Here is a 27,476-nt window from a genome sequence, read left to right on the forward strand (position 1 = left end):
TAAAATGATAGACTGTATTAAGAACGCAGCAAATGCATGGCATAATATATTATATGCATGGCTTATTATATTTGTTATGTCACTGTTTTATTATTTTTTGTTATTAGGAAATTGTTTTTGCAATTGTTTTTGATATATATTTTTGTTCACCTTGTTGTAAGCCGCCTTGAGTACAATTTTATGTGGAAAGGTGGCATACAAATAAAATGATGATGATGATAAAAATGTATTCCCTCTTAGAGAACGATTCCTCACCAATCTCCACTTCACATTCACTCTAAAACAGCATATAAAAAGAAACGGGCACCAGAGAATTAAATTGTTTTAACTTATGCAGATATTTTAACTCTCAGGAAACAACGGCAAAAGCACTCACCTTACGGGCTGCATTTCCCCCCCACATAAACTACAGTGTTTACTCGGAAGTAGCTTACTCTTAGGGAGGTGTATAGGATTGTAGCCTTAGGCTGTACACTTTTACCTGGGAGTAAGCCTCAACTCAATGAACTTCATAGGACTTCTGGGCAGGTATGAATATGTATGAGTATGTAAGAAGATATTTTCTTTATTTATGGTCCGAGAATTGTACAAATCTATCCAACAGGGGTCCTGGTAATTCCTCTCTAATAAATTTCCTATATGCTATTGAGAAGGGCGGTAGCAGACAGGTGATCTGAGCTTTATTGTAGTATGCACTGGTGTTCTTCGGAAACAAATGGGTACAATAGGAACAATAGTTTTACACGACGAGAAGAAAATACAAGCGATTATTGGTGCACAGTGGAACCAATCAGAAGCCTTCCTCGCGGCTATGAATGACGTTGAGAAGAGAGAAAAAGAAGACCTGGCTTTTCGCCTTTAAGCCTAGGCCTTACTAGTCACTTGCCGAGCTAGCCAAACGGCTCCACGAAACAGGGCGAAGGCGATCCTGAGCCACGTGGGACCGGCGGTGCTAATCTTGGAGAGGGAAGAAGTCCTTTCAACTCCGGATTTCTGCTGGAGATATTACTGTCTCGGGCCTTTGAAATGGCGCAACTCCAGGCTCGCTTCTTCACTGATGACACAAGGTAAGGGGGGGGTGCGGGAGTGAGGCAGGTGAGAGGCACAGGTTGGGGCTAGAGCTGTGCTTCATTTTTTCGGATGCCTCTTGGCGAGGACCGCCGTTTCTCATTTGGCTTCATTTTTCAAGAGAGTCTGAAACAGTTGGCTTTTGCATAAGTAGGAACCGTGGTGTTCTTTCAACACCACCGGTATCTGCACAGCATACCTGAATCACCAATAACGACAATTGAATGGATCGTTATTCTTGTGCGAAGTCATTTGGATCCTGGAGACCTACTGCTGTTCTTACATTTTACGGCCTTTTGGTTTCACTCGTCTATAATCTTTTTATTTTTATTTTACCCACGTGTTTCTATCTATAGTCCACGAAATCTTAGGCCACATGGCTTTAAAGTGCCATGTGATGCGTCCTTCCCTGGCTTTCCCTGTCAGGTTCCTATCTGCTCGTGGTTACTGCCTGTCTCTAGGCACCACCAGGGACTCCACCAGTCCGGACCGCACTCTCTTATGGTTTACCTATCCGCTCTAGCACAGATCTCAACAGATCCCCCTGCTAGGCAACCACCAGTAACGTCCGAATACTAGTATTCCCAGAGACTCTGAATACTGGTATTGTTATTCTCTTCACCGCTGCCACCATTTGTTACAGTTCCCCTTCAGCCTTGGTCATTACCTTACCCTCCCTTCTGGTCTGTGAAACCCCAGCCAAGGATCAGGCCTTTGGTAAACCAAATTAAGTATTTATTACAGATAACAAAGCTAACAAGATTAACAAGATTTCTTCTTAAGGCACATATGCATATGGTTTTACTCAATACTAATCCAAACTCCACCTCCCTCCTTCTCCACTCTCTCCTGGCAAACAACTCTCTCAAACCCCACTAAGCAAGCCACTCTTTCTCTTCTCCCCCCCAGATTCCACTCTCACTCTTCCTTTTATACATTCAGCCATTTTAAACACTCAGCCAATCATCTCGCATTCTACTGCCCATTCACTCCCCCTCCTCTTTCACTCCACTTACCATGTATCTTCTAAAACAACAACACTTACCATATATACATTAATATAGGAACATCACATGCCACATGACCTGTTGTTGTTGTTCTCAAAAACTGTTCCCTTCCTCTCTGTTGATTGCCCATGTTGGGCGTGGGGGAGTTGGGGATCAGGTTTAATATGGGTGATATGGCCAGTAGCATAGTTTAGCAAATTACTAGAGTCTGCTCTTAAAGGTAAAGAACTTCTCTGAGACAATCCTAAAATGAGCTATTTCATCTCTTTCTAAATATGTGATTGTTTTCTCTCTCTAGATACATTGTAGATGATGTTCCTTTCTCTGTCCCAGCTGCTGCTGAAATTGCTGATCTCAGTAATGTTATCAACAAATTACTGGAAGCAAAAAATGGTAAGTTCATGTTTGGGAAATGTGATTTTAAAAGTTTGTCCCCTTGTTATTACTTTTTACATTATTTTTGGGGAGTTGATAGAAGTGACTACCAGATAGAACTAGTCACTACTTCGCTGGAATTTATCATTTTACCAACTGAATTAATTTTCACTATTAAGAATATGGTCCTATAGATATTGGCAAATTCAGTGTAAATTAACTTTTGTGTTGTATTTAGCAAATCGTACTACAGTAGAGGTATTTACTACACAATTTTATGTATTGGACAATTTATAGATTATGGGTGTGTTATTTATTTATCTCATTATTATTTCATGCTTCATACCACAAGCAAAGAACACTGTCTTATGGTGTTATCTTCAGAATAACTTTGTGAAATAGGTTAGCTTGGGGATACCAGGTGATCTTCATGAGGAGTAATTTAGGCTGGTCTTTGACTGTAATAAAGCAATTCATTCATTCATGAGAAGTAATTTGAACCCAGGTTCCCCACTGCTAATACTGACTCTGATTACTGTAGTTGTGATTGAATTTGCATCTGCTTCAAAAGAGAGTGGACTTAAAAAGCTAGTTGTGTTCCTGCTGTGATCATAGGGCCAGAACTCAGTAAGTTTCTTTCCTATAAAAAATAATAATACTGGCCTTCCTGAGTGCATGTTCATAGGAGCAAAAATGTATTATCTGGGTAATTGTGATAATTTTCTATTTCTCCATGATTGCTTGTCCAAAGAAAGCTAGGATTGTATATTTAGGTAAGAAACGTATGATGTATAGCGGTCCAAAGAGTCACATTGCTGGAAGGAACCAAGCTGTTGTTGGGTCCAACTTCCTGAGTATATAATTTGTGATAGTGCTATTACTGCTTCCCCCCCCCCACACACAATGTTTTGTTCTCCGTGAGAATTTGATAATATGAATGTAATGTACAGGAATAATGTAGCGCAGAGTGGTAAGCAGGGGCAACGCAGCCGAAGCTCTGCTCATGGCCGGAGTTCGATTCCAACGGAAGGAGGAAGTCAAATCTCCGGTAAAAGGGGTCGAGGTCCACTCAGCCTTCCATCCATCCGTGGTCGGTAAAATTAGTACCTGGCATACTCTGGGGGGTAAAGAAAGGCCGGGGAAGGAACTGGCAATCCCACCCCATATATACGGTCTGCCTAGTAAATGTCACAAGATACCGCCCTAAGAGTCGGAAACGACTCGCAATATAAGTGCGGGGACACCTTTACTTTTTACTGAAGAGAAGCTGTGTTTTAAACATATTCACCAAAGTCTGCTCAAATGTAAATTGTGTCAGATTGTACAATTTAAGTTACGTAATCTGACACTTTGTGCTTCCTTTGTCTCCAGAGGGCCACAAATATGTGGAATTTGATTTCCTTATCAGGGGGCAGTTCTTTCGCATGTCCCTGGTCAAACACATGGAAATGGAAAATATCTCAACGGTAAGGCATTGGGGTGGGGCTTTTATGTGATGATTACTGTTATTTTTAAGATTTAAAGTATCTAATGATCTTATCTGAACATTTTACAGCTAAATCCTGTACATGTTTCCTTTGATGTAAGCCCCACTGAGTTCAGTGGGACTTTGTTATGTATGGTTGAGATTGTAGCTTGACCCTTTTTCATAACACAGCCAAGGGGTCAGGATAAGCATGATACATATTTTTAATCTTTAAGAAAAATGTGAAGAAAGCTGTTGGCACACCTACGCTAACCATGTCTCTCTGATTTAAACTGATTTTAATATTTACTTTTCCGTTGTGAGTTATTTCAATTGATTTTAATGCTGAATTATTGTTGCAACCCACCCTGAGACCTTATGGTGAAGGGTGGGCAAGAAATCCTATAAATGGTTAGCCCTTAGGTGTGCTGCTAGTAGCTCCTTGAGCTTGGGTAGGAGCAGATCCCAAGGCTACGCACCACTTAACAGGGCACGGGAGCATCTAGCCTGCCTCCCTACTATCACTGCTGGATGGGGAGTGGCTTTCTTTTCTTGTGGCTCCTTTACCTCTTGATGGTTAGCAGGAAACTAATGTGATCTAGGTATGTGGGCGGAGGCAGTCTCTTGAGCAGCCACAAATGCAAGGCAACCCCCCCCAAAAAATTTTAAGCAAATTCACTAAGAATATAAGGTTTAAGAAACTGAAAGGGGGGAAGGCAGAGTGATGCTTTAAGACAATAAAAGAACATCTTAACTATCCTGTATAAGTTTGTACTCTCGCACCATGGTGTCATCTTATGGGTAAACACTGTGTAGTATCTTCACTGTCAGGATGAGGGACAAAGGAATAAAGCTGCATTCCCTGGATGGGTTCTGATTGACTGCTTGCTCTGAGCTGCCAATCAGAAACTGCTCATAGAGCCAGGAAGGTACCTTTGTCACCACTTTGGGGCTAGGAGGTGAGTAGTCAATGTATTAAAGGACACAAAGATTGTTCAGGCTTTCCTTGACAGACAGGGTCTTGCTCAAAGGAGGTGGGAATATGTGGTGTGGATACTTTGAGAAATGGAAGCTGTCTTAAGAGGCAGGCTTGGGCAGGGCAGATCTCCATGACAGTAGAGTGTAGGCACATGATTATGAATAAATGTTACACAAAGAATTGTCAGGTGTCAACCATTCTCCGCTTAAATTGGTGCAAAACTCCCATTGATAGTGTATTGGGTTGTTGGGCTTGCAAACATATAGTTTCAAGACTAACAGAGCAATCTGAACTCCAGAGCTGCTAACTGGGGAAGGGGCGCTTAGGATTGGCCAAAAGTGCCTCTCCTCCTGTAGAAAGGAACTACACAGAGGCCCCTACTATACCCATGGAAAGTTCAATGGGCGTACCTCTGTTATTGGCAGTAACTGGTGTAAAGCCCTGAAAAAGGACACTCTAGGGGCAGAGATGGCCTTGAATACACTTGATACAAAGCCCTTCCATTTTCCTGAGAGGCCCCAAATTTGGGCTTCTTACTTAAACTAGCCTGGAACTAGTGTGGAAAATTTCCCCCATTGGTTCAAAGTGAGAGGGGTGATGGAAAGAATAAGACCTGCTGAGAGAGAACAGGACACCTCCCTTTCTGATTGGCACGAGCCTGTAGGTCACCCACTGCTTCACTCCACCACTTCTAGGATTGCACTCTTAGCTACTATTTGCTTGTTGGATTTTATTTTCAACATGTAGATATTGTTTTTCCCAAACTCAAAACAGTGCACAAATCATAATCTTAAATCCATATACCAAAAAATCTGCTTGGTGTATCTCTGAGATCCTGAAGAACTGCTGCTGCTTTGGTCTTGCGTTACCCTCATTCTTGTTGAATGCAGACTTTGCCCTTATATTCCTATTTGGCAGTTTCCATCTGGAACATACTACATTCAGGATTGCTAGTGGAGCTAACAGGGAGTGGGTGCTGGCTTGTACTGTTAATCTTCAGCTGGTAGTCTTGGATAAAAGAGCCAAGGCTATTCTGCTACTGAGGATATTCTTATTTAAAACTTTATGGTGACTGACCCTTTTGTTGACTTTTGTGCACACAGGAAGAAGTAGTAGAAATAGAGTATGTTGAAAAGTACACCGCACCTCAGCCTGAGGAATGTATGCTACATGATGACTGGATCAGTTCTGTTGAAGCTACAGAAGAATGGTAAGAGACTCTCTTATGCGGCTTCCTATAAATAATGTTTTGACTCGCATTATCTGGTTCCCCATGTTGAAGCCACGGCATCAATTTGTCTGTTCCTTTCCTCCTTGACCCTATGTCTTTTAAATAAACTCAACATTGGAATGATGTATTCCTTCCAAAAAAGTTTTGTTTTTATCAGAATTGTTCATGTTGCTGCTACAAACTACTTTCAAAATAAGAAGGATATCTCTGACTGCCCTAACACATGCTTGGCTGTCAGAAACTCTAAAACAGTATAGGCTCACTTATGGCTTATCATCCTTCTCTCTCACACACACCCCAATCAAGCTTTGAGGCAGAGAGGATGTGATTCTTGAAGGCTTTGCTATGTGCTGATCCTGGCCTGCTGAAGAGAATAATGGCTACTGCTTGCTTCAGTTTTTTTGTGTGCATAAGTGGTATATATTCATGTGTAATGTTCAGTGCACCGAACAGTAAAGAGGAGTTTACAGATCTAAAGTTCCAGCAAAAGAAAACACGAGGCTGACACCTTTAAAGTGAAGATTGGAAGCTAGAAGCTTTGGGCTATTTATTTATTTACTGGTTTTATTAGGAGTTTTTACCTGCCGTTCACCACAAGATCCTAGGGAGGGTTACAAGAGAATATGCAATTATAAAAACAGATAAAACCATTAAAACTATAAAAGAAGTAAAACCATTCTAAATGTAACAGAACAGTATGTTTAGGGACCAGCCTAAATCTTGTGGTGTGACTACATCACCTTCTTGCTCCATGAAGCATCAGTAGGTAGATGGTTGTGGACAGCTGAGGCAAGTTTGTGGCCTTGTTTAATCTCTTTCCCCCTACCATCCCCATCTGAATTTCCAGACTACACAAGATACAAGTATATCTGAATCTAGTAAGCACCTTGGTGTCCCTGTGAAGAATGGATGTTTGGCATTGCCCTATAGATTAGCTGCTTTAAATGTGCACAGTTCTGTAGCACAGTTTTCTTGCTGGGAAAGGATTCTTCACTAACAAAAGATGTCTGAGTATTACATTAAAAAAAATAAAATTTGCACAGTGTTTCAAGTGCTTGACTGAACTAAGTATGCCTGAAGCCCATAGACTGGAAAGTGTATCCTATGAAGAACTATGGGCAACCACCAAGAAGGGTTTTTTGGTTTTGAATTCCATAGGATCTTGACAGGCTCCTACGATCAGACTTCTCGGATCTGGTCAGCAGAAGGCAAACCAATAATGACGCTAGTTGGCCATGTAGATGTGGTGAAAGATGTAGCCTGGGTTAAAAAAGGTAAGTAGATTTCACTTTGTTCAGAATAGATTCCAAGAGAATTTGCCACCCTGAATTGTTCAATTAAGTATAAACTTGCATCCAGCAAAGAGTCTGGTGATACCTTAAAGACAAACAAATTTATTTGATGGTCTAAAATACTTTTTTTGTTTTTGCTGCAGCAGAGTAGGATAGCTATCTCTCTGAAAGTCTTTCTTTGAATTCCTTCCTTTACATTTGTTACCTTGTTGTTAAGTGCCTTCAGGTTGAGCATTTTTGTTTTGAAACAAGGCCCTCAAGATCCAAATCCCATATACATGTCACCAGGCTACACTGACTCTGGCAATAGCAATAATTGCTGCTAAACTGGGAATTTCTACGAGTGACCTTTATATTCTATACACTTCTATATTCCTGCTAGTCATGTGATGTAATATTCTGTATTGCCTAAGCACTTTTTTTTATAGCCTAGGTCTGTTTATCATTGTTTTGTCAATTCTGTTATCAGATTTGGATGGATTGGGGGAATTAGATAGTTGGCTTAGGAAATACTGCTCTGTGAACTGACCTTCTCTGCCTGTATCCCTCAGACAGTTTGTCATGCTTGCTGCTCAGTGCTTCTATGGACCAGACCATCCTTTTGTGGGAATGGAATGTAGAAAAGAACAAAGTGAAGGCCCTTCACTGCTGCAGAGGACATGCAGGAAGTATAGAATCTATAGCTGTGGACAGCTCAAGGACTAAAGTAAGTTACCCATCCTCATCCCCAAAAGTAGCTAGGAGAGGTGTTGTCGTTTAGCATAAAAGACTCTACTACCATTCTTAAACATTAAAACCTAAACGTCTGTTTACCCTTTCTTGCTATCTTGATGTTAGGCCTGCAGTTGATTCTCATCCGGCAGCGTTACACAGAACTCAGAGATTAAAATTACAGCATGAAATATAACATCTCTCTTTCAACTTCTTGAATTTTTCTTTTCCAATAAAACTGTGAGCAAGTTTTTAAATGAAAATGTGTTAAAGCTGCCGAAGTCTGAGGAAGGTGCTTTTGTGGAGTATACTTCACCGTGGCTCCTTGTCAGTTTTGCCTGATATATCCATTTGTGGCTGCAGAGGCTTCAGGTTGTGCCCTCAGATTTTAACAAAATGTAGATCTTTCAGAGTTTGTGAGTGTGTAACTATGTGAAAGTTTATTGAAAAGCCTGGGGATTTCTCCATATCTTATTTTTATTGCTGGAGCATGGTTATTTTTTAATGATTGAAGCAAAGGCTTATAACTGAGAAACTTGTATTGTTGAACTTGACCTCCTGTTCTTGCCTTCTGAACCTATTAAGAATTTGGCCCAGAGCTCATCAAGGTTTGAGTCTGAAACATAATGAGCTTAACTCAGTACCACCCCTCCTCATTTTCAGGCCTCTCCTATTCTCAAATTTACCTGAGGAAGAGAAAATAGCATTGGGGAGCCCTCATGGCACCAGAAGCCTCAAGGTTTAGGCCTGGACTTCCCTGGACATGCTCCGTGACCCTCGTTGACAACAGGAGCATAAGGAACTACATCTCCATGCTATCCAGTGACACTGGATGCTCCTGAGCATGTATAGGGTCTTCCAGTCCTTAAACTTGAAGTCTTCACTACTCCCTGTCCTTTCTGCCACTGCAGCACCACCACCAGGGTAAGTTTGGGAAGTGGGCAAAGCTGGGGGTGTGGGGGAGGAATTCCTCTGGATCCAGTTTAAATCTGGTTTGAGTTTAATTAAGCTGGAGTCAAATCAAGCCCGTATGAATTCATTGGAGTTGAGCAATCAAGCTTGGGTAAGCACAACCATTACAAATGATAACTAAGTAAAATTGATCAATTTTTGTTAAACTTTTGTGGCGTTTTTAGTTTTGCAGTGGATCCTGGGATAAGATGCTAAAGATCTGGTCTGCAGGTAAGATAAATGTTTAACCTGGTGCTTTCTTTGAACCGTCATCGAGTAACCCCCACCACCTCTGTAACTCTACATGCTTTTATTGCACATTTATTTATTAAACAGAATTTGTATACCACTTAATTGTAAATAAAACTTCTAAGCGGTTTACATCTGGGCCACTCTCTTCTTTTCATGAACCAATTTTTTGCAAATTAAAACTGTCCCAGGCATTGCTACACACAATGCAAATACTTTTGCTGACTGCAACAAGTTCAAAATGTGATGTTGTGGTGCAATATTCTAGATTCCCATGCGTATTTAGCATTCTTCTGTGTTGGAAGAATACTTCGCTTAACCATAGTGTGTGAACTATGGAGGCCATCTGTAACCTAGTGACTGTCTCCTAGTCCATAAGAACATATCCCCCAAGCCCTAAACATGTGTTTTTATGCATGTAGGGCACTCTTACGTAGCAGTAGGAGCTGCCGTGTTACCCAAGGCTAACTGTTTGGCTAAGTGTTGTGTCTGAATCCTGGGTTCTGGTTTGTCTCCCCAGACAAACCATAAGCAGTAAACGAAGAACAAACCTTAGTCATGTTTTTTCTGGAGCAAACCAAACCATGAGTCTGGGTTTGGATGAAACTCAAAGCCAAGCTATGACTTATCCCTGGGTAGGAGTGCTGCGGCCGCATTCTTCATTCTGACACATATGCTTGTTCGCAGTAAGTCATGACTTGGCTGGGTATTGCATGCAAACAGGGCCATTGTGAAAGTAGACAAATGTTCTCCCACTGGTTTCATGATGTTGCCATTTTTCAATCGTGTTTCAGTCTTCAAGTCACTCTGCTGCTGGCCTCAAAATCCCCTTACTTCAGCAAAAAGATTTCAAAATGTGGCTCAGACTGATAGTATTTCTTCTTCTATTGACAGTGATTGCTCTTGTGCATGGGTCATTTTGTTCTTGTATACATTTTGGCTCTGCATAAAAATATGACAGACCTACTCCTCCGCTGTGCATTTCATAGCCTTTTGGTACCTTTGTTCAAAACTTTGTATTTGCATAAATATATGCCAGACACAACTGAGGGTAACACTTTATGCACCTTAGAGATGCCACAAAAGCTATGCCACAAGAAAATTAAGATGTTAATAGGAATCTAACGCAACTAGTCTTGAGTATAGCAAGCAGACTCCACAATTCTGAATAAATTTATTTGGCAGTTAATCCCATTGGGTGATATCCAGCTAACTCATATTTGGAGTACACCCATTGAAATCAGTGGGTTCATACCACCCATTATCTTTAGTAGAACTTTGAAGTAACTGTGATATAAGGATCATAACATAGCAACTTAACTTGTAAAACCACATACTGTAGATAACCTGTATAAGTTTACCTGTAGAATCCACTGAGGAATAACTTGTCTTTAGAATTTAATCATATCTGGTTTGGATTCCAGTTATAAAACACTCCGATTCTAAACACTTGCTGCCATGGAATTGAGTTAATATGGCACTTGACTGGAGTCAATGGGAAAAAATGTGCAAATATTATACAGAGATATAAATTCAGAATAATTTTTTGAATATTTTTTTATTTTTATACACATAACATCTGTCCCACCCCACTCACAATTCATCACCCCAATACCTGTTTATCCATAACCCTATATTTTACACTCCATAATACTTTACTGTTCTCATTCATCTCATAATACATACAGAAAGTAATCATGTTCTCCACAGTCTCATAAAGGGGGTAGGTACTGTTCTGACTATCAGCCCTTGATGTGAACAGAGTAAATGGTTGCCAACGCTTTGTGAATGTCTTTCTTTTTTTAATCCTTTACTCATCTTCAGTGTCTGTGTTAATTTTTCTAGCAGTACTATCTCCCATATTTTTCCATACCATCTATCTATTGATCTTTTCAACATCTGGCTATAACTTGATGGACAGCTACTAATGTAAAACTAATTAATTTTTTACTTTGCAACCTAATGTTTTTGTTTATGAATAAATTTAACAGCGCTAGTTCTGGCATTAGCTGCACCGTCTGTTCAGTGATCTTACCCATTTCATTTTATACCTCAGCCCAGAATTTTTTTTTTTCCGCAATTAATCAGTGATTTTTCATATCACAGATTTGTTGGGAATAATTTAGATTTAACTTTTTCCTGTTAAAGTCTTACAGCAGTAGGAGACTGATCAATATGAATTATGACTGAAATGACCATATTTTGATTTCAGTGTGTACAGATGAAGAGGATGAAGTGGAAATTGAGGAAGTAGCAAACAGGCCGAGGAAAAAGCAGAAAACTGAGCAGTTGGGACTAATAAGAGTAAGATAAATCTGGATTGTGTATGAGGATCAGGCCTAGCATCACCACCCAGCATGCTTGGGCAGCTGCTAGGGCCCACCACAAATAGCTGTGCCTGCCAGGGCCTCTACTCCAGCACCTTTTTGGCTGCAGCTGTGATAAATGTATTAATTTTCCCAAAATGCAGTACTCTGGAAGTTACATTTGGACAGATTACAAAAACATCACAAGAGCCCTGCTGAATCAAACCAGAGGCCCATGTACTCCAGCATCCTGTTCTCACATTGACCAATCAGATGCATGTGGGAAGCCCGCAAGCAAGACATGCTCTCCAGCACCTGGTTTTTGGAGGCTTACTGTCTTCTATATGAAAAGGTGGTACACAACCATCATGGCCAATAACTATTGATAGCCTTGTGCTCTGTGAATTTGTCTAAACCCCTTTGTGGTAGTAAATTCCATAGATTACCTATGCACTGTTTGAAGTACTTTCTTTTTGCCTCTCCTGAATCTTCCAGTGTTCAGCTCCATTGGGCTGACTAAGTTCTAATGTTATGAGAGAGGGAGGAAAAACTACTCCATCTACCTTCTCCACACCATGCATAATTTTATACGCCTCTATCATGTCCCCTCAACTTGTCTTTTTTCCTGAACTAAAAAGCCCCCTCTGTGATAACCTTCCTCACAGGGGAGTTGTTCCTGAAGCTGAGATTCTGTTATTGTGGCTTTGAATAACCTTCAAACATTCTGAAGGGATTTGATCCAGTTAACTTTTGCTGTTGATTTCCTTTTTCCCAATCTCATCTTCTCAAAAGTTTTTTTCTTTTAATGTCAAATGTGACAGTGTCACACTTGCTTGGCAGTTGTCTATTTACATTTATGTGGAATTTGAGCCAGTGTGGCATAGTGGTTAGAGTGTTGGACTACAACCTGGGAGACCAGGGTTCGAATCCCCACACAGCCATGAAGCTCACTGGGTGACCTTGGGCCAGTCACTGCCTCTCAGCCTCAGAGGACGGCAACGGTAAACCATCTCTGAATACTGCTTACCGTGGAAACCCTATTCATAGGGTTCCCATAAGTCGGAATCGACTTGAAGGCAGTCCATGAATTTGATAGCATTATGGCCGCTGTTCCCAATCTGATCAACAACTCCTACATCTCTCACTAGGTCCTGGACACCACTTAACATTCATGCAAGGTTGCTGATCCTCTGGTCGGTTCCATGGCCAACTGAGGGCACAATCCTTCAGAGTATTTAAAATGTTTACTTTTGGGATATTTCTATCTTGTTTGATCCTATTTCTTTGATATACAAAGTGACACCACTTCCAGTAACCCCTTCCCTGTCCATCCAATAAGAGTTTGTATCCAGAGACAATGGTGTCCCACACATAAAAACACCTGGTGGCTGCCACAAAAATGTGGTCACTGTCACAGCTGTAATGTCTTGTCAGACTGCACTGGAACAACAGAACTTCCAAGGTATTGCATTTTTGGGAAAACTAAGATGGTAGCGCAGCCTCTGGGATCATGTCGGACAACAGCTGCAGAGGGTTCAGTCAACCCTGGAGCCAACTCTAATGGGATAAAATGGAGAAAATATCTGAAACTTGTAGCCCAATCCCATGCACATTTACTTGGAAGTAAGTCCTGAATGTGTATAGGTTTACAGCTTTAGTGGACAAGACTCATTTCACAAAATAAAACCTTTCAATGACTATATCCTCCCAATCTTTTTTTCCCCATGTTTAGACTCCTGTTGCAACTCTCTCTGGCCATACAGAATCAGTCTCTTCTGTACTTTGGTCAGATACAGATGAAATATGCAGCGCTTCATGGGACCACACAGTCAAGATATGGGATGCTGAAACAGGAGGCCTCAAATCAACTTTGGTGAGTTCACTTGCACTCAAGCTTCTTTGTTTTTCAGATGTCTTAAATCGACTTCATTTTGTATAAAATCTAAAGAATGGTTTGTGACAGTCTTTTCAGTGGTGGCTCGGCAGTTGTGGAATGCTCTCCCCAGTGAGATGCATCTGCCTCCATCACTATTAACTTTCAGGAGGAATTTGGTAACCTGAAGATCACTGATGAAAGAGTGTTTTTAAGCTGTGTTTTAGAATATTTTTAGCTGTAGTTGTGTTTAGGAATGTTTTAAACTGTTTTTATTACATTTTTCTTCTTTTTTGTTATAAACTGTTTTGTTTGTTTGGCGCCCTGGGTTCCTTTGAGAGGAAGGGTGAGAGATAAATTTAATAAATAATACTAAAACTGATTACTCTTATTTTTACACAGACTGGAAACAAAGTGTTTAACTCTATATCCTACTCACCATTGTGTCGGCGTTTAGCCTCTGGAAGCACTGACAGACACATTAGATTATGGGATCCTCGCACCAAAGGTGGGTGGACGATAATGTATATCCATACACATGCAGTACATGCTCCTTCATAGTAAATTTTAATTCATGCATTTATTGAGCTGTAATACACTCTTTGAAATTGGTTTTCCGATGAGGCTTCCAAACCAGGAATTACTGACTTCCCGGAAGTGAGTGCTCAGCTGGTGACTGTCTCTGAGAGATCTCTGCCTCAGAGGAAGCTTTTTTCAGGTTAAAAGCCAGTTAAAAGGAAACTTTGACTGGCTTAAATGTTCTCCAAGGTATAGGAGAACCGATCAGATTCTCCACAAGACTTCGTTGAGCTGTCGGCGGCTGGAATTGATCAGGAAATTCCTGAGATAAGAAGGCATGCCGATCGGCTGAAGACGGAGTCAGGACTTCCATGCAAGCTGTACTGGGATAAAGCGAAGCGTTTTTTTTCCTTCAAAAAAAAACGTCCTTAACCAGCGAGCCTACTTCTGTCTAAATCTTATCATTTGGCTTAAATTACTACAATAAAAGGGATTTGTTTACGAATCAGCAACTGAGAAACCTGGGTGAGTTATACTTTTTCTCTTTTAAATATAATTAAGGAAGAAAGAAAATGTAAACAACTTATATATTTTTTTTTACGACAAGAAGCTGGCCTGAATTTGGAGCTTTAAAGTTTAAAAACGGATGAGAGGTAATTATTATTTGATGGAAATATATTTTGGACTATTTTTCTCCTTGGACTATTTTTTTTTGGACGAATCTGCTGTTCGTATATGTTACTAATCGCTTGGTGTTGGCTGTACTGGGAACCAGGATTGTTTTGCATTCTTGGACGTAGATAAGAACTGTGTTGTGCTGGCTGGACTATAATAACAGGCCTGGAATATTAACTCTTTTGTTGGTGGAGGAAAAAAAAAAGAAATAGACTGCCTCTAGGTTTTGGAACAGTGGTTAATATCAGAAATTAAAGGCTTCTTTTGAAAATGACAACTAAAAAAGCAACTAGGGCCCAGGAGCGAAGAGGTTCTATTGACCCACAGGAAGGGGCTATACCCCCAGATATGTTTCAAAAAATAATGGAAGGGATTAATGCTATAAAACAGGAAATGAAAACTGAATTGATAGATATAAAAGACTATATTAAAACACAAGTGGATGAGATTAAAGGGACAATTGGGCAAATAAAGGAGGATGCAAAAAATACTAAAGAAAAGGTACAAATCTTGGAGAATAGAACAGATATATTAAATCTGGAATTAGAAAAAAACTTGGACTATTTGGCTGTGACTGAAATGAGAAATAAAGAGCATTGTTTGAGATTCCGTGCAATCCCTGAGGAAATAGGTGAAGACATTAGAGATAAAATTGTTAATGCTTTAGTAAAATTTCTGGATTCGAATGAAGATCGGATGGAATTTGAAATAGACAAAGTGTATAGAATTAATTCCAGATATGCAACAATGAAAAAAATTCCAAGAGATGTGCTTGTTCATTTTATAAAAAAGACGACCAGAGATACGGTATTACAGCAACACTTTAAAAATACCTTTAAAATTGATGGTAAGGAAATACTGGTGATGAAAGAAATTCCTATTAGACTTCTACGTAAGAGAAAAGAATATGCTTTCCTTACAGAAAAACTTAAGCAATGCAAAATTCAATTTAGATGGGATGTTCCAGAAGGAGTGATCTTTACATTCAGACAACAGAAATATAGATTGAATACTGTTCAAAAAGCAAGGGACTTCTTGAGAAAAGCTTTAAAAGATATGGAAGAAGATAAACTCAAAGATATGGATATAATTCCTGGGAAACAAAGTCAACAAGGATACGCAGAGGAGGGGAAGGAAGATGATGGATTAAAAGGAGCATCAGGCACATTTTAAAATACACGCTTAAAGATGGATTACAAATATCTAACTTGGAATATAAATGGAGCCAACACGGCGCAGAAGAGAAAGAAAGTGTTTCATTATTTGAAAAAATTAAAATTGGATATAATTTGTTTACAAGAAACTCATATTAAGAAGAAAGATTCCAAATATTTGATTTGTAAAAATTTGGGTGAAGAATTTATTTCAGCTGGACCAAAAAAAAAAATGGAGTTGTTCTTTACATTAACCCACAATTGCTTCCTAAATTGGTATTACTGGATGATAGTGGTAGATTTGTGGGGGTTGAAATTACTTTACAGGGTACAAACATTTTGATAGTGGGTATTTATGCTCCCAATGAAGATAAAACAAGGTTTTACACAGGACTTATGGAAAAATTGTCAGAGTTTTCATATGATCATTGGTGCGTCATGGGTGATTGGAATGGGGTAATCTCACCAAAAATTGATAGGCTTTCTGAAAAAAATATCAAAGAGACACAGGGTAAATTACCGAAGATTTGCTTTGAACTGATGGAACATTTAGAATTGGTGGATACCTGGAGATATATAAATGATAACGCAAAGGAATTTACTTATTTTTCAGAAAGACACAAAACATTCTCGAGGATTGATATGATTTGGATGTCTAAAATTTTAGCGAAGGATATTTTTAAAATGGATATATTACCAAAAACTTTTTCGGACCACAATCCTGTGATATTAACCTTAAAAAAAAAAATCTTGGATTTAGATGGAGACTAAATGAATCTTTACTTCAGAATGACAAAGTAGTACAAGAATGTAAGAAGAAATTAAAAGAGTTTTTTGAACATAATTTACATAAAGGAACAAGTGAAAATATCGTTTGGGATACAAGTAAGGCATTTATGAGGGGATATTTTATTAAATGTAACTCTGAATTAAAAAAAAAGAAACAACAGAAAATGCAATTAATTTTGGAAGAAATAAAACAAAAAGAGGAAGAATTGAAAAAGAATCCAACTAAAGTTTCTATTGTAAATCAAATTAAAATGTTACAGAAACAAGTGTCAATGTTGACAGTTAGAGAAATTGAAAGGAAACTAAATTTTGCTAAACAAAGGACTTTTGAATTTGCAAATAAACCTGGGAAATGGTTAGCATATAAATTAAGAAAAGAACGTCAAAAAAGTATTATTTTAAAGATACAAGAAGGAGATGAGACGCTGACAGATAATGTAAAAATCAAAAAGATTTTTCATCAATATTATTCAACATTGTACAAGTGTCAGGAAATTCTATCTGAAAAAATAGAAGAGTATATATCTAAACAGAATTTGCCTAAAATTACAGATTTTCAGAGACAAGCTATTAATGGCCCTATTACGTCAAGAGAGATATCTGAAGCTATAAACAAAATTAAATTAGGAAAGGCGCCAGGACCAGATGGGTTATCTGCAATGTATTATAAATGTTTGGAGGAAGAACTCTTGCTACCTTTACAGTCTACAATGAATTTTATTCTGCAAGAGGGAAAGATACCGGATAGTTGGAAAAATGCTAATATAACATTAATACCTAAAGAGGAGCAAGATTTAACTAAAACAAAAAATTATCGGCCAATATCTCTATTGAATAATGACTATAAAATTTTTACAATGATCTTGGCAGAAAGATTGAAAATAATATTGCAACAATTTATTCAGGAAGATCAATCAGGGTTTTTACCTAAAAGACAATTACGTGACAACGTCAGGAATGTCTTGAATGTGTTGGAATATTTAGAACAACGAAATGATAAACAAGCAGCTTTGATTTTTTTAGATGCTGAAAAAGCATTTGATAATTTGAATTGGAAATTTATGTTTCAGGTTTTGGAGCAAATGGATTTTGGAGACAATTTTATAAAATGGATTAGATCGATTTATACATCTCAGAAGGCCCAGATAATTGTTAACGGAGATTTAACGGATTCATGTGAAATACAAAAGGGTACAAGACAGGGATGTCCATTATCTCCCCTTTTATTTATTCTGGTCTTAGAAGTGCTGCTTAGAGATATAAGGCAAGATAAAAGGATTTCGGGATTAAAGATAAAAAAAGAAGAATATAAATTGAGAGCATTTGCTGATGATTTGATAATTGTACTAGAAAACCCTTTGGAAGGAATTAATATATTGATGGACAAATTAAAAGAATTTGGACCGTTAGCAGGATTTAAGATCAACAATCAAAAAACAAAGATGTTGGTGAAAAATTTAACTTTAAGGGAACAGAAAGAGTTAATGGACAAGACAGATTTTACAATAGAAAAAAAGTTGAAATATTTAGGTATCATTATGACAAATAAAAACTCAAAGTTGTTTCATAATAATTATGAAAAATTATGGACAGAGATTAAGAAAGACTTGCTAAAATGGGATAAACTACAACTGTCATTAATGGGTAGAATATTTGTGATAAAAATGAATGTATTACCGAGAATGATGTTTTTGTTTCAAACAATACCTGTAATATCCTCTGATTTACCTTTTAAACAATGGCAAAAAGATATCTCTAAATTTGTATGGCAAGGAAAAAAACCAAGAGTTAAATTTAAACTACTACAAGATGCCAAAGAAAGAGGAGGACTGGGATTACCAAATCTGAGACTTTATTTTGCTGCCTGCTGTTTAGTCTGGATAAAGGAATGGATTTTATTGAGGAATAAAAGACTATTGGATTTGGAGGGCCATAATTTGAAGTGGGGATGGCATGGATATCTATGGTATGACAAAGTAAAAGTAAATGTAGACTTTAACAATCATTTTATAAGACGTCCTCTGTTGAAAATATGGAATAGATACAAACCAAGGTTTTATTCGAAAATACCATTATGTGTCTCAAGTCAAGAAGCGTTTTATAGAAGAGAAATGACTGGAAAAGAGAAATGGTTAACTTATCAAGAACTATTAGAAAATGTACATGGAGAATATACAATGAAAGAGAGAGAACAACTGACAAAGGAAGGATATAGTTTTCAATGGTTTGCCTATTTACAATTGTTAGAAAGATATAAAATGGACAAGAAAATGTATGGGTTTGAAATAAGTAAATCTGATTTTGAAATAGGATTGTGTACAAATGATGAAAATATAATTGCGAAAATGTATAAACTCTTATTGAAAATGGATATGGAGGAAGAACAAGTAAAAGAGTGTATGGTAAAGTGGGCAAAAAATTTTGGTCATAACATACAAATGGATCAATGGGAAAATATGTGGAAAAAAGGTTTGAAATTTACACTATGCTATAATCTTAAAGAAAATTTTTATAAAATGATGTACCGTTGGTACATGACTCCAGAAAAGTTGTCAAAAATGTATAGTAATGTTTCTAATGTTTGTTGGAAATGTAAACAACAAGAAGGATCATTTTATCATATGTGGTGGTTATGTAAAAAGGCAAAATCATTTTGGGCACAGATAGGTAGGAAGATGCAAAAAATTCTAAAGATAAATATTCAGTCAAAACCAGAATTTTTTTTATTGGGTTTTATGGATAAACAAATAGAAAAGAAATATGGAAGAATAATATTATATATGATTACGGCAGCAAGATTATTATATGCACAAAAGTGGAAAATGGAATCAATACCAACAATGGAAGAATGGCTATTGAAATTAATGGATTTAGTAGAAATGGACAAATTGACATGTTTACTTAGAGAAAAATCGACAGATACATTTCTTAAGGAATGGAAGCCTCTCTTAGACTTTTTGTTGAAAGATCAAAATAAAATGATGATACTGGGATTTGACGATTAATTAAGACAGCCTACGGAGAAAAGGGACTCTGTATGTATACATTAAGGGACAGGTTTGATGTATATTATATACTTATAGCTGATCTGCGACAAATCGGAAGTCAACTATTTTATTTTTATTTTTTGTTGATGTATTGCTATGTTTTTTTGACTTTGTTTTGTTTGTCTTTTGAAAAATTTGAATAAAAATTATTAAAAAAAAAAAAAACCAGGAATTACTGATCACATTACTGGTTTTATAACTTGAGGTCGGGAAGAACTGCTTAAATTGCTCACTTCTCTCTGCAGTGGTTATTGCAACATTCCTAAAATCTCTACATGCAGAGATCATAGCTCAGTGGTGTGAGCTGAGCTGGTATGAGGTCCCTGGTGGTTTGGTCCCTGGCATCTCTAGTGAGAAGGATTAGTACATGATGCAAGAAAGAAACCCTTCTCTGCTTGAAACACTGGAGAGCTGCTGTCAGTTAGAGTAGACAGTACTGGCTGGAACTGGTATAATACAACTTCCTAAATTACTTCTGATGGCCTGCAGCCATCCTCCTTTACTGGTCACATTACTGCTGTGCTGCTTTTCTAAAAACATACTGTTTTGGTCTTAAAGAAACAGGTTGCCTCTGGAATGGCCTAGCTGTGACATGGGTGCTGTAGGCAGCAGAGGTTTTGCGTACCTGAAAAAGAGGAGGCAGACCTGTTGTAGCACTGTGTTCCTACCTACCTCTCTAGTTCAGGGGAGGTATCTTTTAGCTCTCTCAAATTGGTTGGACGACAACTACCGTCATCCCTGACCATTGGCCATGGTAGTGGGATGATGGAAGTTGGTCCAGCAATCTAGATGGTTATAGACTTAACTGATAGAGTGGGATTGTGTAACCACCTCCCATTCTCACTTGACTAAAACCAAAACCACACTAAAGAATGGGGGCTGTCTGTGCACTGTAGTGTTCTATAGAGTGGCACTGTCTCCTACTTTGAGCTTGATTAATGGTACATCTACTAAAATGTTGGCTACTGCTAGTTTTTGTATCCAGTATGCTCTCACCTTGATCCACTGTATGCTGGTAAACTTCATAAATCTCTTATATGACTCATCATCAGTTTTGCCTAGTGAGCTTTATCTGTCTCTTTTTAGATGGTTCTTTGGTACTGGTTTCTCTTACCTCACATACTGGCTGGGTGACATCAGTGAAGTGGTCACCCACACATGAACAGCAGCTCATCTCTGGTTCTTTAGACAACTTTGTCAAACTCTGGGACACAAGAAGGTAAACTTTAAGTCATGGATTTTTGTCAGAGTATTCATTCTGAGTCTGCAAATGTGCCCCAAAACTTAATTCCATAAGGCATTCTGTCCTATCAGTGCATAAAGCAATTCAATTAATTTTTCTATGGATTAGAACACAGAATAAGACAGTAGTTTGGATACAGACTTTGCTCTTATTAACAGGAGCATCTCCTGAGTGGGGTTTTGCTCCACTAGTGAAAATGGGATGAAAGATGCCATTGCTGATTTCTTCCTGCAGCCTTCAGCACCCCCTCCCGTATTGTTCCCCAAATCCTCTGGAACAGGCTTCTAGGGGGCTATAGGAGGAATGTGAGATCTACAAAAATTACCATCACCTCCTGTCCCCCAGCACTCCACCTGCAGAATCTCTCCACTAGCCCCAAATAGTTCTGTGAACATAAAGAGCCTTCTGTAATTGGAAGCTTAAGTCCAACACCGTATGCCCCTAAGAATTTGCAGAAAAGATAACAGAAGAATGGTAATTCTAGAGGAAGCTTATTCAGAAGAAATTTGTTGGCTGATTTCAGCAATCGGTCATCAGGATGCTTTTATTTACATGTAATGTAACTCTCTAATATCTGTTGTCCTATCAGTTGCAAGGCTCCTCTCTATGACTTGGCTGCTCATGAAGACAAGGTTTTGTGTGTGGAATGGACAGAAGCAGGGGTAAGAATATATTCAGGAACAGATGCAGTGGGGTAACTGAAGTAACTGCACCAGATAATTCATATTTAGTTGGATATATTATGTTATTTATATATACTCCTTACCTACTTAACGCATAACAGCAAAGGTACAAATAGTGAAAGTGATTTAACTTAAACTGTTTGACCGAAGATGTGATTTTGCAAAAATGTTGGGTTGTATCCAACAAAGTTATCCTGTTAGCACAAGGACTTCTGCCTCTCCCTACATGCCCCTCTAATCTACTCTCTGAACAGGTTTGGGAGGCATGCAGGGAGAAGAAAAGAAGTCCTTGCACTATTTGTTGGATGCAACTTAAAATCGCCACACTTCTTATTTATAGTGTTTCTATCCTGCCTTTCTCTATATTATGGATTTAAGGCATCATGAAGTCTCAGCTTCTTAACATTAACACAGGCAAAAGATCCCAGTTACAATGCTGCATTCAGACAATCATATCTCTGTTTAATAAGCCAAAATATGAATGGGACTTTTTCCTGTGCAGTCTGCCCCTTGGCTCCTTTGTTCACAAGAATTGCAACTAAACTAGGATCCCTTTATCTTATGCCTCCTGGAATGGAACCTTACAAACCTCTCCATATTTTTCCCTTATGGGCTTTCTGTGAAGAGGATATCTCCTTCCTGTTTTTGCTATGAGGGAGGGAATCATAGTTTCCCAGTAGGGATGAAACTATAGTGAAATAAAGGCTTTTTGGTTTGATTGCAACTCATGCAAAGGAAGGAGTGAAAGGACTGCATGCCTTGTTCATATTTCAGCTTAGTAAGCCAATATATGATCATCTGAATGTGGATGATGTCTTAGTGCAAAACTGAGTCTGAGACAGAAAGAGCAAGCAGCAGAAGAGGGGCTAAGCACTGGAAAAGGTTGCTATACAAAATGATACTACTTTTGAGGTATGGCTTTCCTGCTGTACCTTAATTTTGAAACCTATCCTATTCTTGATCCATCTCTGCATGATAAGAAGATTTTGAGGTCTTGTTTTGGTGATACAACACCGTATACATGCAGAGAGCATTTCTTTCACCATTGCCATTCCTTGATTGATTTCTGCCCCCTCCCTATTGAGGGAATTGTTGAAATGACAAATTTTTCTGGCTGCTTGGTTGCCAGGTTCTGGTGGATTTTTCTAATTTGGAGACTTGATGTTCTACTCTTACGCATTTTTTCATAAAGAATTGTTTTTCCTGGTATTTACAGTTTTACTTGTCCAGATTAGAAAATGACTGTGTCTGAAATATTGTCTCATTATAATTCAATTTTTCTTCTGTAGTTGCTGTTGAGTGGTGGTGCAGACAACAAGCTGTATTCCTACAGATACAGAGCAACCACCTCTGATGATGGAGCATGAAAGTGAAGAAAAGGATAATGAGAGAGAACTCTTTTGCTACACGTTCTTCCAACTTATCATACACAGCTGTACAAAATGTGCTATTTCATAGTATTATAAATTATGTGTGTATTTTGCCCTGGGACAATATTAGTTTCCTGCTCTTTGTTTTGAGGCTGGGTGGCAGATTAGGGCAGTTTAATTTTAAAGCGTTCTCCCTATACTTAAGTAGCCATAGGAAGAAACCCTGTGTTAATAAAGCATAAATATGCTTAACTATTAAGTAGATTTAGATCCTCCGTGGCGCAGAGTGGTAAGCGGCGGTAGCGCAGCCGAAGCTCTGCTCACGGCCGGAGTTCGATTCCAACGGAAGGAGGAAGTCGAATCTCTGGTAAAAGGGGTCGAGGTCCACTCAGCTTTCCACCCATCCGTGGTCAGTAAAATGAGTACCTGGCATATGCTGGGGGGTAAAGAAAGGCCGGGGAAGGAACTGGCAATCCCACCCCATATATACGGTCTGCCTAGTAAAAGTCGCAAGACATCACCCTAAGAGTCAGAAATGACTCGCACTACAAGTGCGGGGACACCTTTACCTTTTTATTAAGTAGACTTAACATTTTATAAAAATGTTTATTAAAATATCTTCCTTTTTTTTTTTTTTGGTAACTATATTTTTTTAGTCAGTTATGATACTAAGCTTTGTAACTTCCATTAGTTCCAACAGGTTTTGCCACTGAAAATCTGTTGAAGCTGCTGCAGAGGGATGGTGCTTAAGATCTCAATGAAATAACTCTTCCGTAACATGCTTATAATACCATTTGACATACTTTGTTTAAAAGTCAGGACATTTTCTTTGGCTAGGATTCAACTTGTTCTGTAGGTACGAGGGCACTGTGGATTGCCTCTATGGTCTGAGGCAGTATGCTTGTGCTCAGGTTCTGCTTGCAGATTTCCTCTGGGCATCTGGCTGGCCACCATGAGAACAGAATGCCGATCTAGATGGGCAGAGCTGCTCTTATTTGAATTTCTTAAACATCAGCTCATGTTGCACATCAAATCACTTTTTGGACCTTAAGGGACATGTAGATTTATTTAATTAATTAATTTATATCCTGCCCTTTCTCCTAGTAGGAGCCCAGGCGGCAAACAAAACACTAAAAATACTTTAAAACGTCTTAAAAACAAACTTTAAAAAATATTCTAAAAGGTTTAAAAACATCTTAAAAAGCAATTCCAGCACAGCCTGGGATAAGGTCTCTACTTAAAAGGCTTGGTGAAAGAGGAAGGTCTTCAGAAGGCGCCAAAAAAATAACAGAGATAGTGTCTGTGTGAAATTTTGCTGTTTAGAAGGTCATCTTTTTAAAAAGCATTATTTTGAGGGCAATTTGTTGAGACTGCATGCTGGAAGTAGTTGGGGCCACAGCTATTAGTGAGTGGAATACCCCCATCTCTCTCATCTTCCTTTTTCCTCAACTTTTCCCTGTCTTTGCCACCCACATGAAATTAGGCCAAGGGCTGCAGGTTACATGCCCCTGCTGTAGACACACTTGTGCCTGAAGTTAGTCCTTTTGATCTCTACCTTCAGATCATATTTCTTACAAGTACTGACATGTCTTCAATGTAAGAGACTAAACAAAACAGTTCCAACTTTCCAGTCTGGCTGAGAGTTTAACACCTTTGTAGAGAAAGTTGCTCTACATTATTTTGTAGTACTTTGATATTTTCTCTTGGTTAAAGAACAGTCGTACTAGAGTTTTTGGGGTGGCAGGACTTGCTCCCTTGTTTTCTTTCTCCATGTGTATATTACAACTTCCATTCTCCTTGTAGCACTTCTCTTTGATCAAGCTGTTGTCACATATATTAAGCATATATGCAAATACTTCCTGCAGGTAAGGAGTGATTGTGCATCAGATTTCAAGAACTCTATTTGTTTAGACTAGAGTGATTTTAGTGTTTGGACAAGGTCATGTTTATATTAATTAAGACTCTTGGTGATTGGGAATGTTTCAAATTGGGCACAATTACTGTTGAATGTGACATCACACAACTCATTTTTTTCTCTATAGAACAGCACCTGATAAGAGGAGAGTCTGGTGTACATTAAGGATTAATAAAAACAGGGAACAGGCTTGTACCAATATTTCTTATAGATCATAGAATCATAGAGTTGGAAGGGGCCTATAAGGCCATCAAGCTCAACCCCCTGCTCAATGCAGGAATCCAATTTAAAGCATACCCAGCAGGCACCTGTTCAGCTGCCTCTTGAATGTCTCCAGTGTTGGAGAGCCCACCACCTCCCTAGGTAATTGGTTCCATTGTCATGCCACTCTTAACAGTTTTTCCTGATGTTCATTTGAAATCAGTTGGCTTCCTATAACTTGAGTCCATTATTGTGTCCTGTACTCTGGGACGATTGAGAAGAGTTCCTGACCCTCTGTCTGGCAACTTTTCAAGTGCTTGAAGAGTGGGATCATATCTCCCCCCTCAGTCTTCTCTTCTCCAGGCTAAACATGCCCAGTTCTTTCAGTCTCTCCTCATAAGGCTTTGTTTCTAGTCCCCTGATCATCCTCATTGCCCTCCTCTGAACCCAATCCAGTTTGTCTGCATCCTTCTTAAAGTGCAGTGTCCAGAACTGGATGCAGTGCTCAAAATGAGGCCTAACCAGTGCTGAATAGAGGGGAACCACTTCTTCAGTGTAGATGCCTGTATTTCTTTTGGCCAAATCTAGAGAATCTCAAATGGGAAAACTGATGGCTATCTTTCTCAGGAATGGTAAAAGCAGTTAGCCAAGAGATTTTTATAGGAGAAAAGGGATAAGAAAGCTCCCCTAGCCATACACTACAAATTCCAGCTTTAGGACTTGTTCTGTCCAGGAAGTAGCTGCCTTTCTCCACATTTATCAGCAATTCATTGAATTTTTTTTCAAATCCTATTTACTCCAAATCTAGAAGATACTTATTTCGACTGTTTGTGTTAATCAAGCAGGTTAAATATTGTTTAAGGGTTACAGATTTCTATTACATGTTCTTTAAGGTGGGGAAAGTACCTTTTGATGAGAATTGGTCTATCAAGCCCATGTAAAAACATGTTCACTACTTTATATGTGAATAGGTATACATATCAACAGAAAATACATGCATGGACATTTTACAGATGTTGTGATCTGTGAACACTTCTTGTAGTGTTTCTTTTGCAGACTGATTATAGTCTACAGCTGTTTTCCATCTTTATTGGAAGTTAGTTCTATTTATTTCAATGGTATTTACTAGAAGGTCCATTTTAAGGTTTAAAGAGCAGTGTGCTATCAGTAACCTTCCCTTATGGCAGAATAAACACAGCTATGAAGGCACCCTTTGTAATGCATATTGGTATCCTCACTAAACCTTATGTTAAAATGGTTCTAAAACCAACCCTTTTACCACCACTTGCCAGGAGTGTTTATTGGGTATTTCTAAAATCCACAGAAGAGAGACCTTTATTGACAGCAGTCTTAACAACTGACAAATTTATTATGGCATAAGCTTTGATAAACTAGATTCCACTTCATCTGATACATTTGATGAAGTATACTGTAATCCTTGAAAGCTGATCCTAATAAATTTGACAGTCCTTAAAGTGCCAAAAGACCATGTTGCCATAAATTTGCCTTACAAAATAGAGAGCTTTCTAGTTCTCTAGAACTGGTCATCAAGTTGAATGTTAACTCGTTCAATATCAGACTCCTAGAGTTTTAGGGAGCTAACTAATCCATTTTAACAATTTATTTTTTAAAGTGTGCTTGTCAAGCAAGTAAAAAAATCACACACAACAGCTTATCCTTGGCATTGTTTGCGTATCTCCATTTAACTCTTGCCCTCCCTTTTGTTTTTCTTCCTTTAAATGTATTCAAGCCTTCCCTGAAAGTCCTTTGCTTTTTAAAGACTTTGGATGTTGTGATGAATCATTTATATACAAGGATGTAGTCGTCCGGTATCACGGGGTCTAGACCTATTACTTTTTTGGGAGCGGGGTCCCTGCCGGTTCCTGATATGAAAAGGGAGTGTGTTAACCACTGAGAAGAGTCCTTGTCCTTTTGTGCTGAGTGAAGCCAATCGGAGTAGGAAGTGAGTTAGCTATCGAGAAGACTTCTCAGTAGCTAACAGATCCTCCCTTTCATGCTGATAAGCTCCTAGGGATGCCCCTTGTAGTGGAATGTGGGCTTGCAAAATGACAGGGAGAGCAGGAGAGAGGAGGGAAAGGGGGTCTGGCTGGGAGGAGGTCTGGTATGACAAGAGTGGCTGTATACTATAGCCAGGGTGGATTTTTCACATTCCGCAACGTTAAATTGAAAATACCCCCCATGCCATTCTGATGCTTCCCATAAGCTCATTTCAACCAAAACCTCACAAAACGCATAGTCCTGAACTCAGAAACGCTTGCTTAACAACCGTCTAAACTTTCGTGGTGATACACAAAACAGAGACAATAGAGAGCAAAGTCTAAAAGAGAAAAAACCCAGAGCCCTTTTGGACTT

The 27,476-nt window shown here is 38.7% G+C and overlaps 2 protein-coding genes across 2 annotated transcripts in view; one reads left to right on the forward strand and one right to left on the reverse strand.

The window, feature by feature from the left end:
• The window catches only part of CARF (calcium responsive transcription factor), a 56,346-nt gene extending 55,744 nt beyond the window's left edge, over positions 1 to 602 (reverse strand). The window contains exon 1 of the mRNA XM_061607943.1: positions 377 to 602. The gene's annotated coding sequence lies outside the window, so the exon portion shown is untranslated. The remainder of the gene's footprint in view (positions 1 to 376) is intronic.
• WDR12 (WD repeat domain 12) lies at positions 212 to 26,611 on the forward strand. Its single transcript, XM_061607961.1, has 13 exons — positions 212 to 1,067; positions 2,374 to 2,468; positions 3,822 to 3,916; positions 5,998 to 6,104; positions 7,284 to 7,399; positions 7,969 to 8,123; positions 9,265 to 9,310; positions 11,541 to 11,632; positions 13,367 to 13,507; positions 13,910 to 14,015; positions 20,778 to 20,910; positions 21,524 to 21,596; positions 22,907 to 26,611. Exons 1-13 carry the CDS (start codon positions 1,027 to 1,029, stop codon positions 22,982 to 22,984), a joined length of 1,278 nt encoding a protein of 425 aa, XP_061463945.1. The 5' UTR covers positions 212 to 1,026; the 3' UTR covers positions 22,985 to 26,611.
• The last annotated feature ends 865 nt before the right edge of the window (positions 26,612 to 27,476 follow it).

The sequence above is a fragment of the Rhineura floridana genome, chromosome 2 (genome assembly GCF_030035675.1).
Source record: "Rhineura floridana isolate rRhiFlo1 chromosome 2, rRhiFlo1.hap2, whole genome shotgun sequence".
Classification (NCBI taxonomy): Eukaryota; Metazoa; Chordata; class Lepidosauria; order Squamata; family Rhineuridae; genus Rhineura; species Rhineura floridana.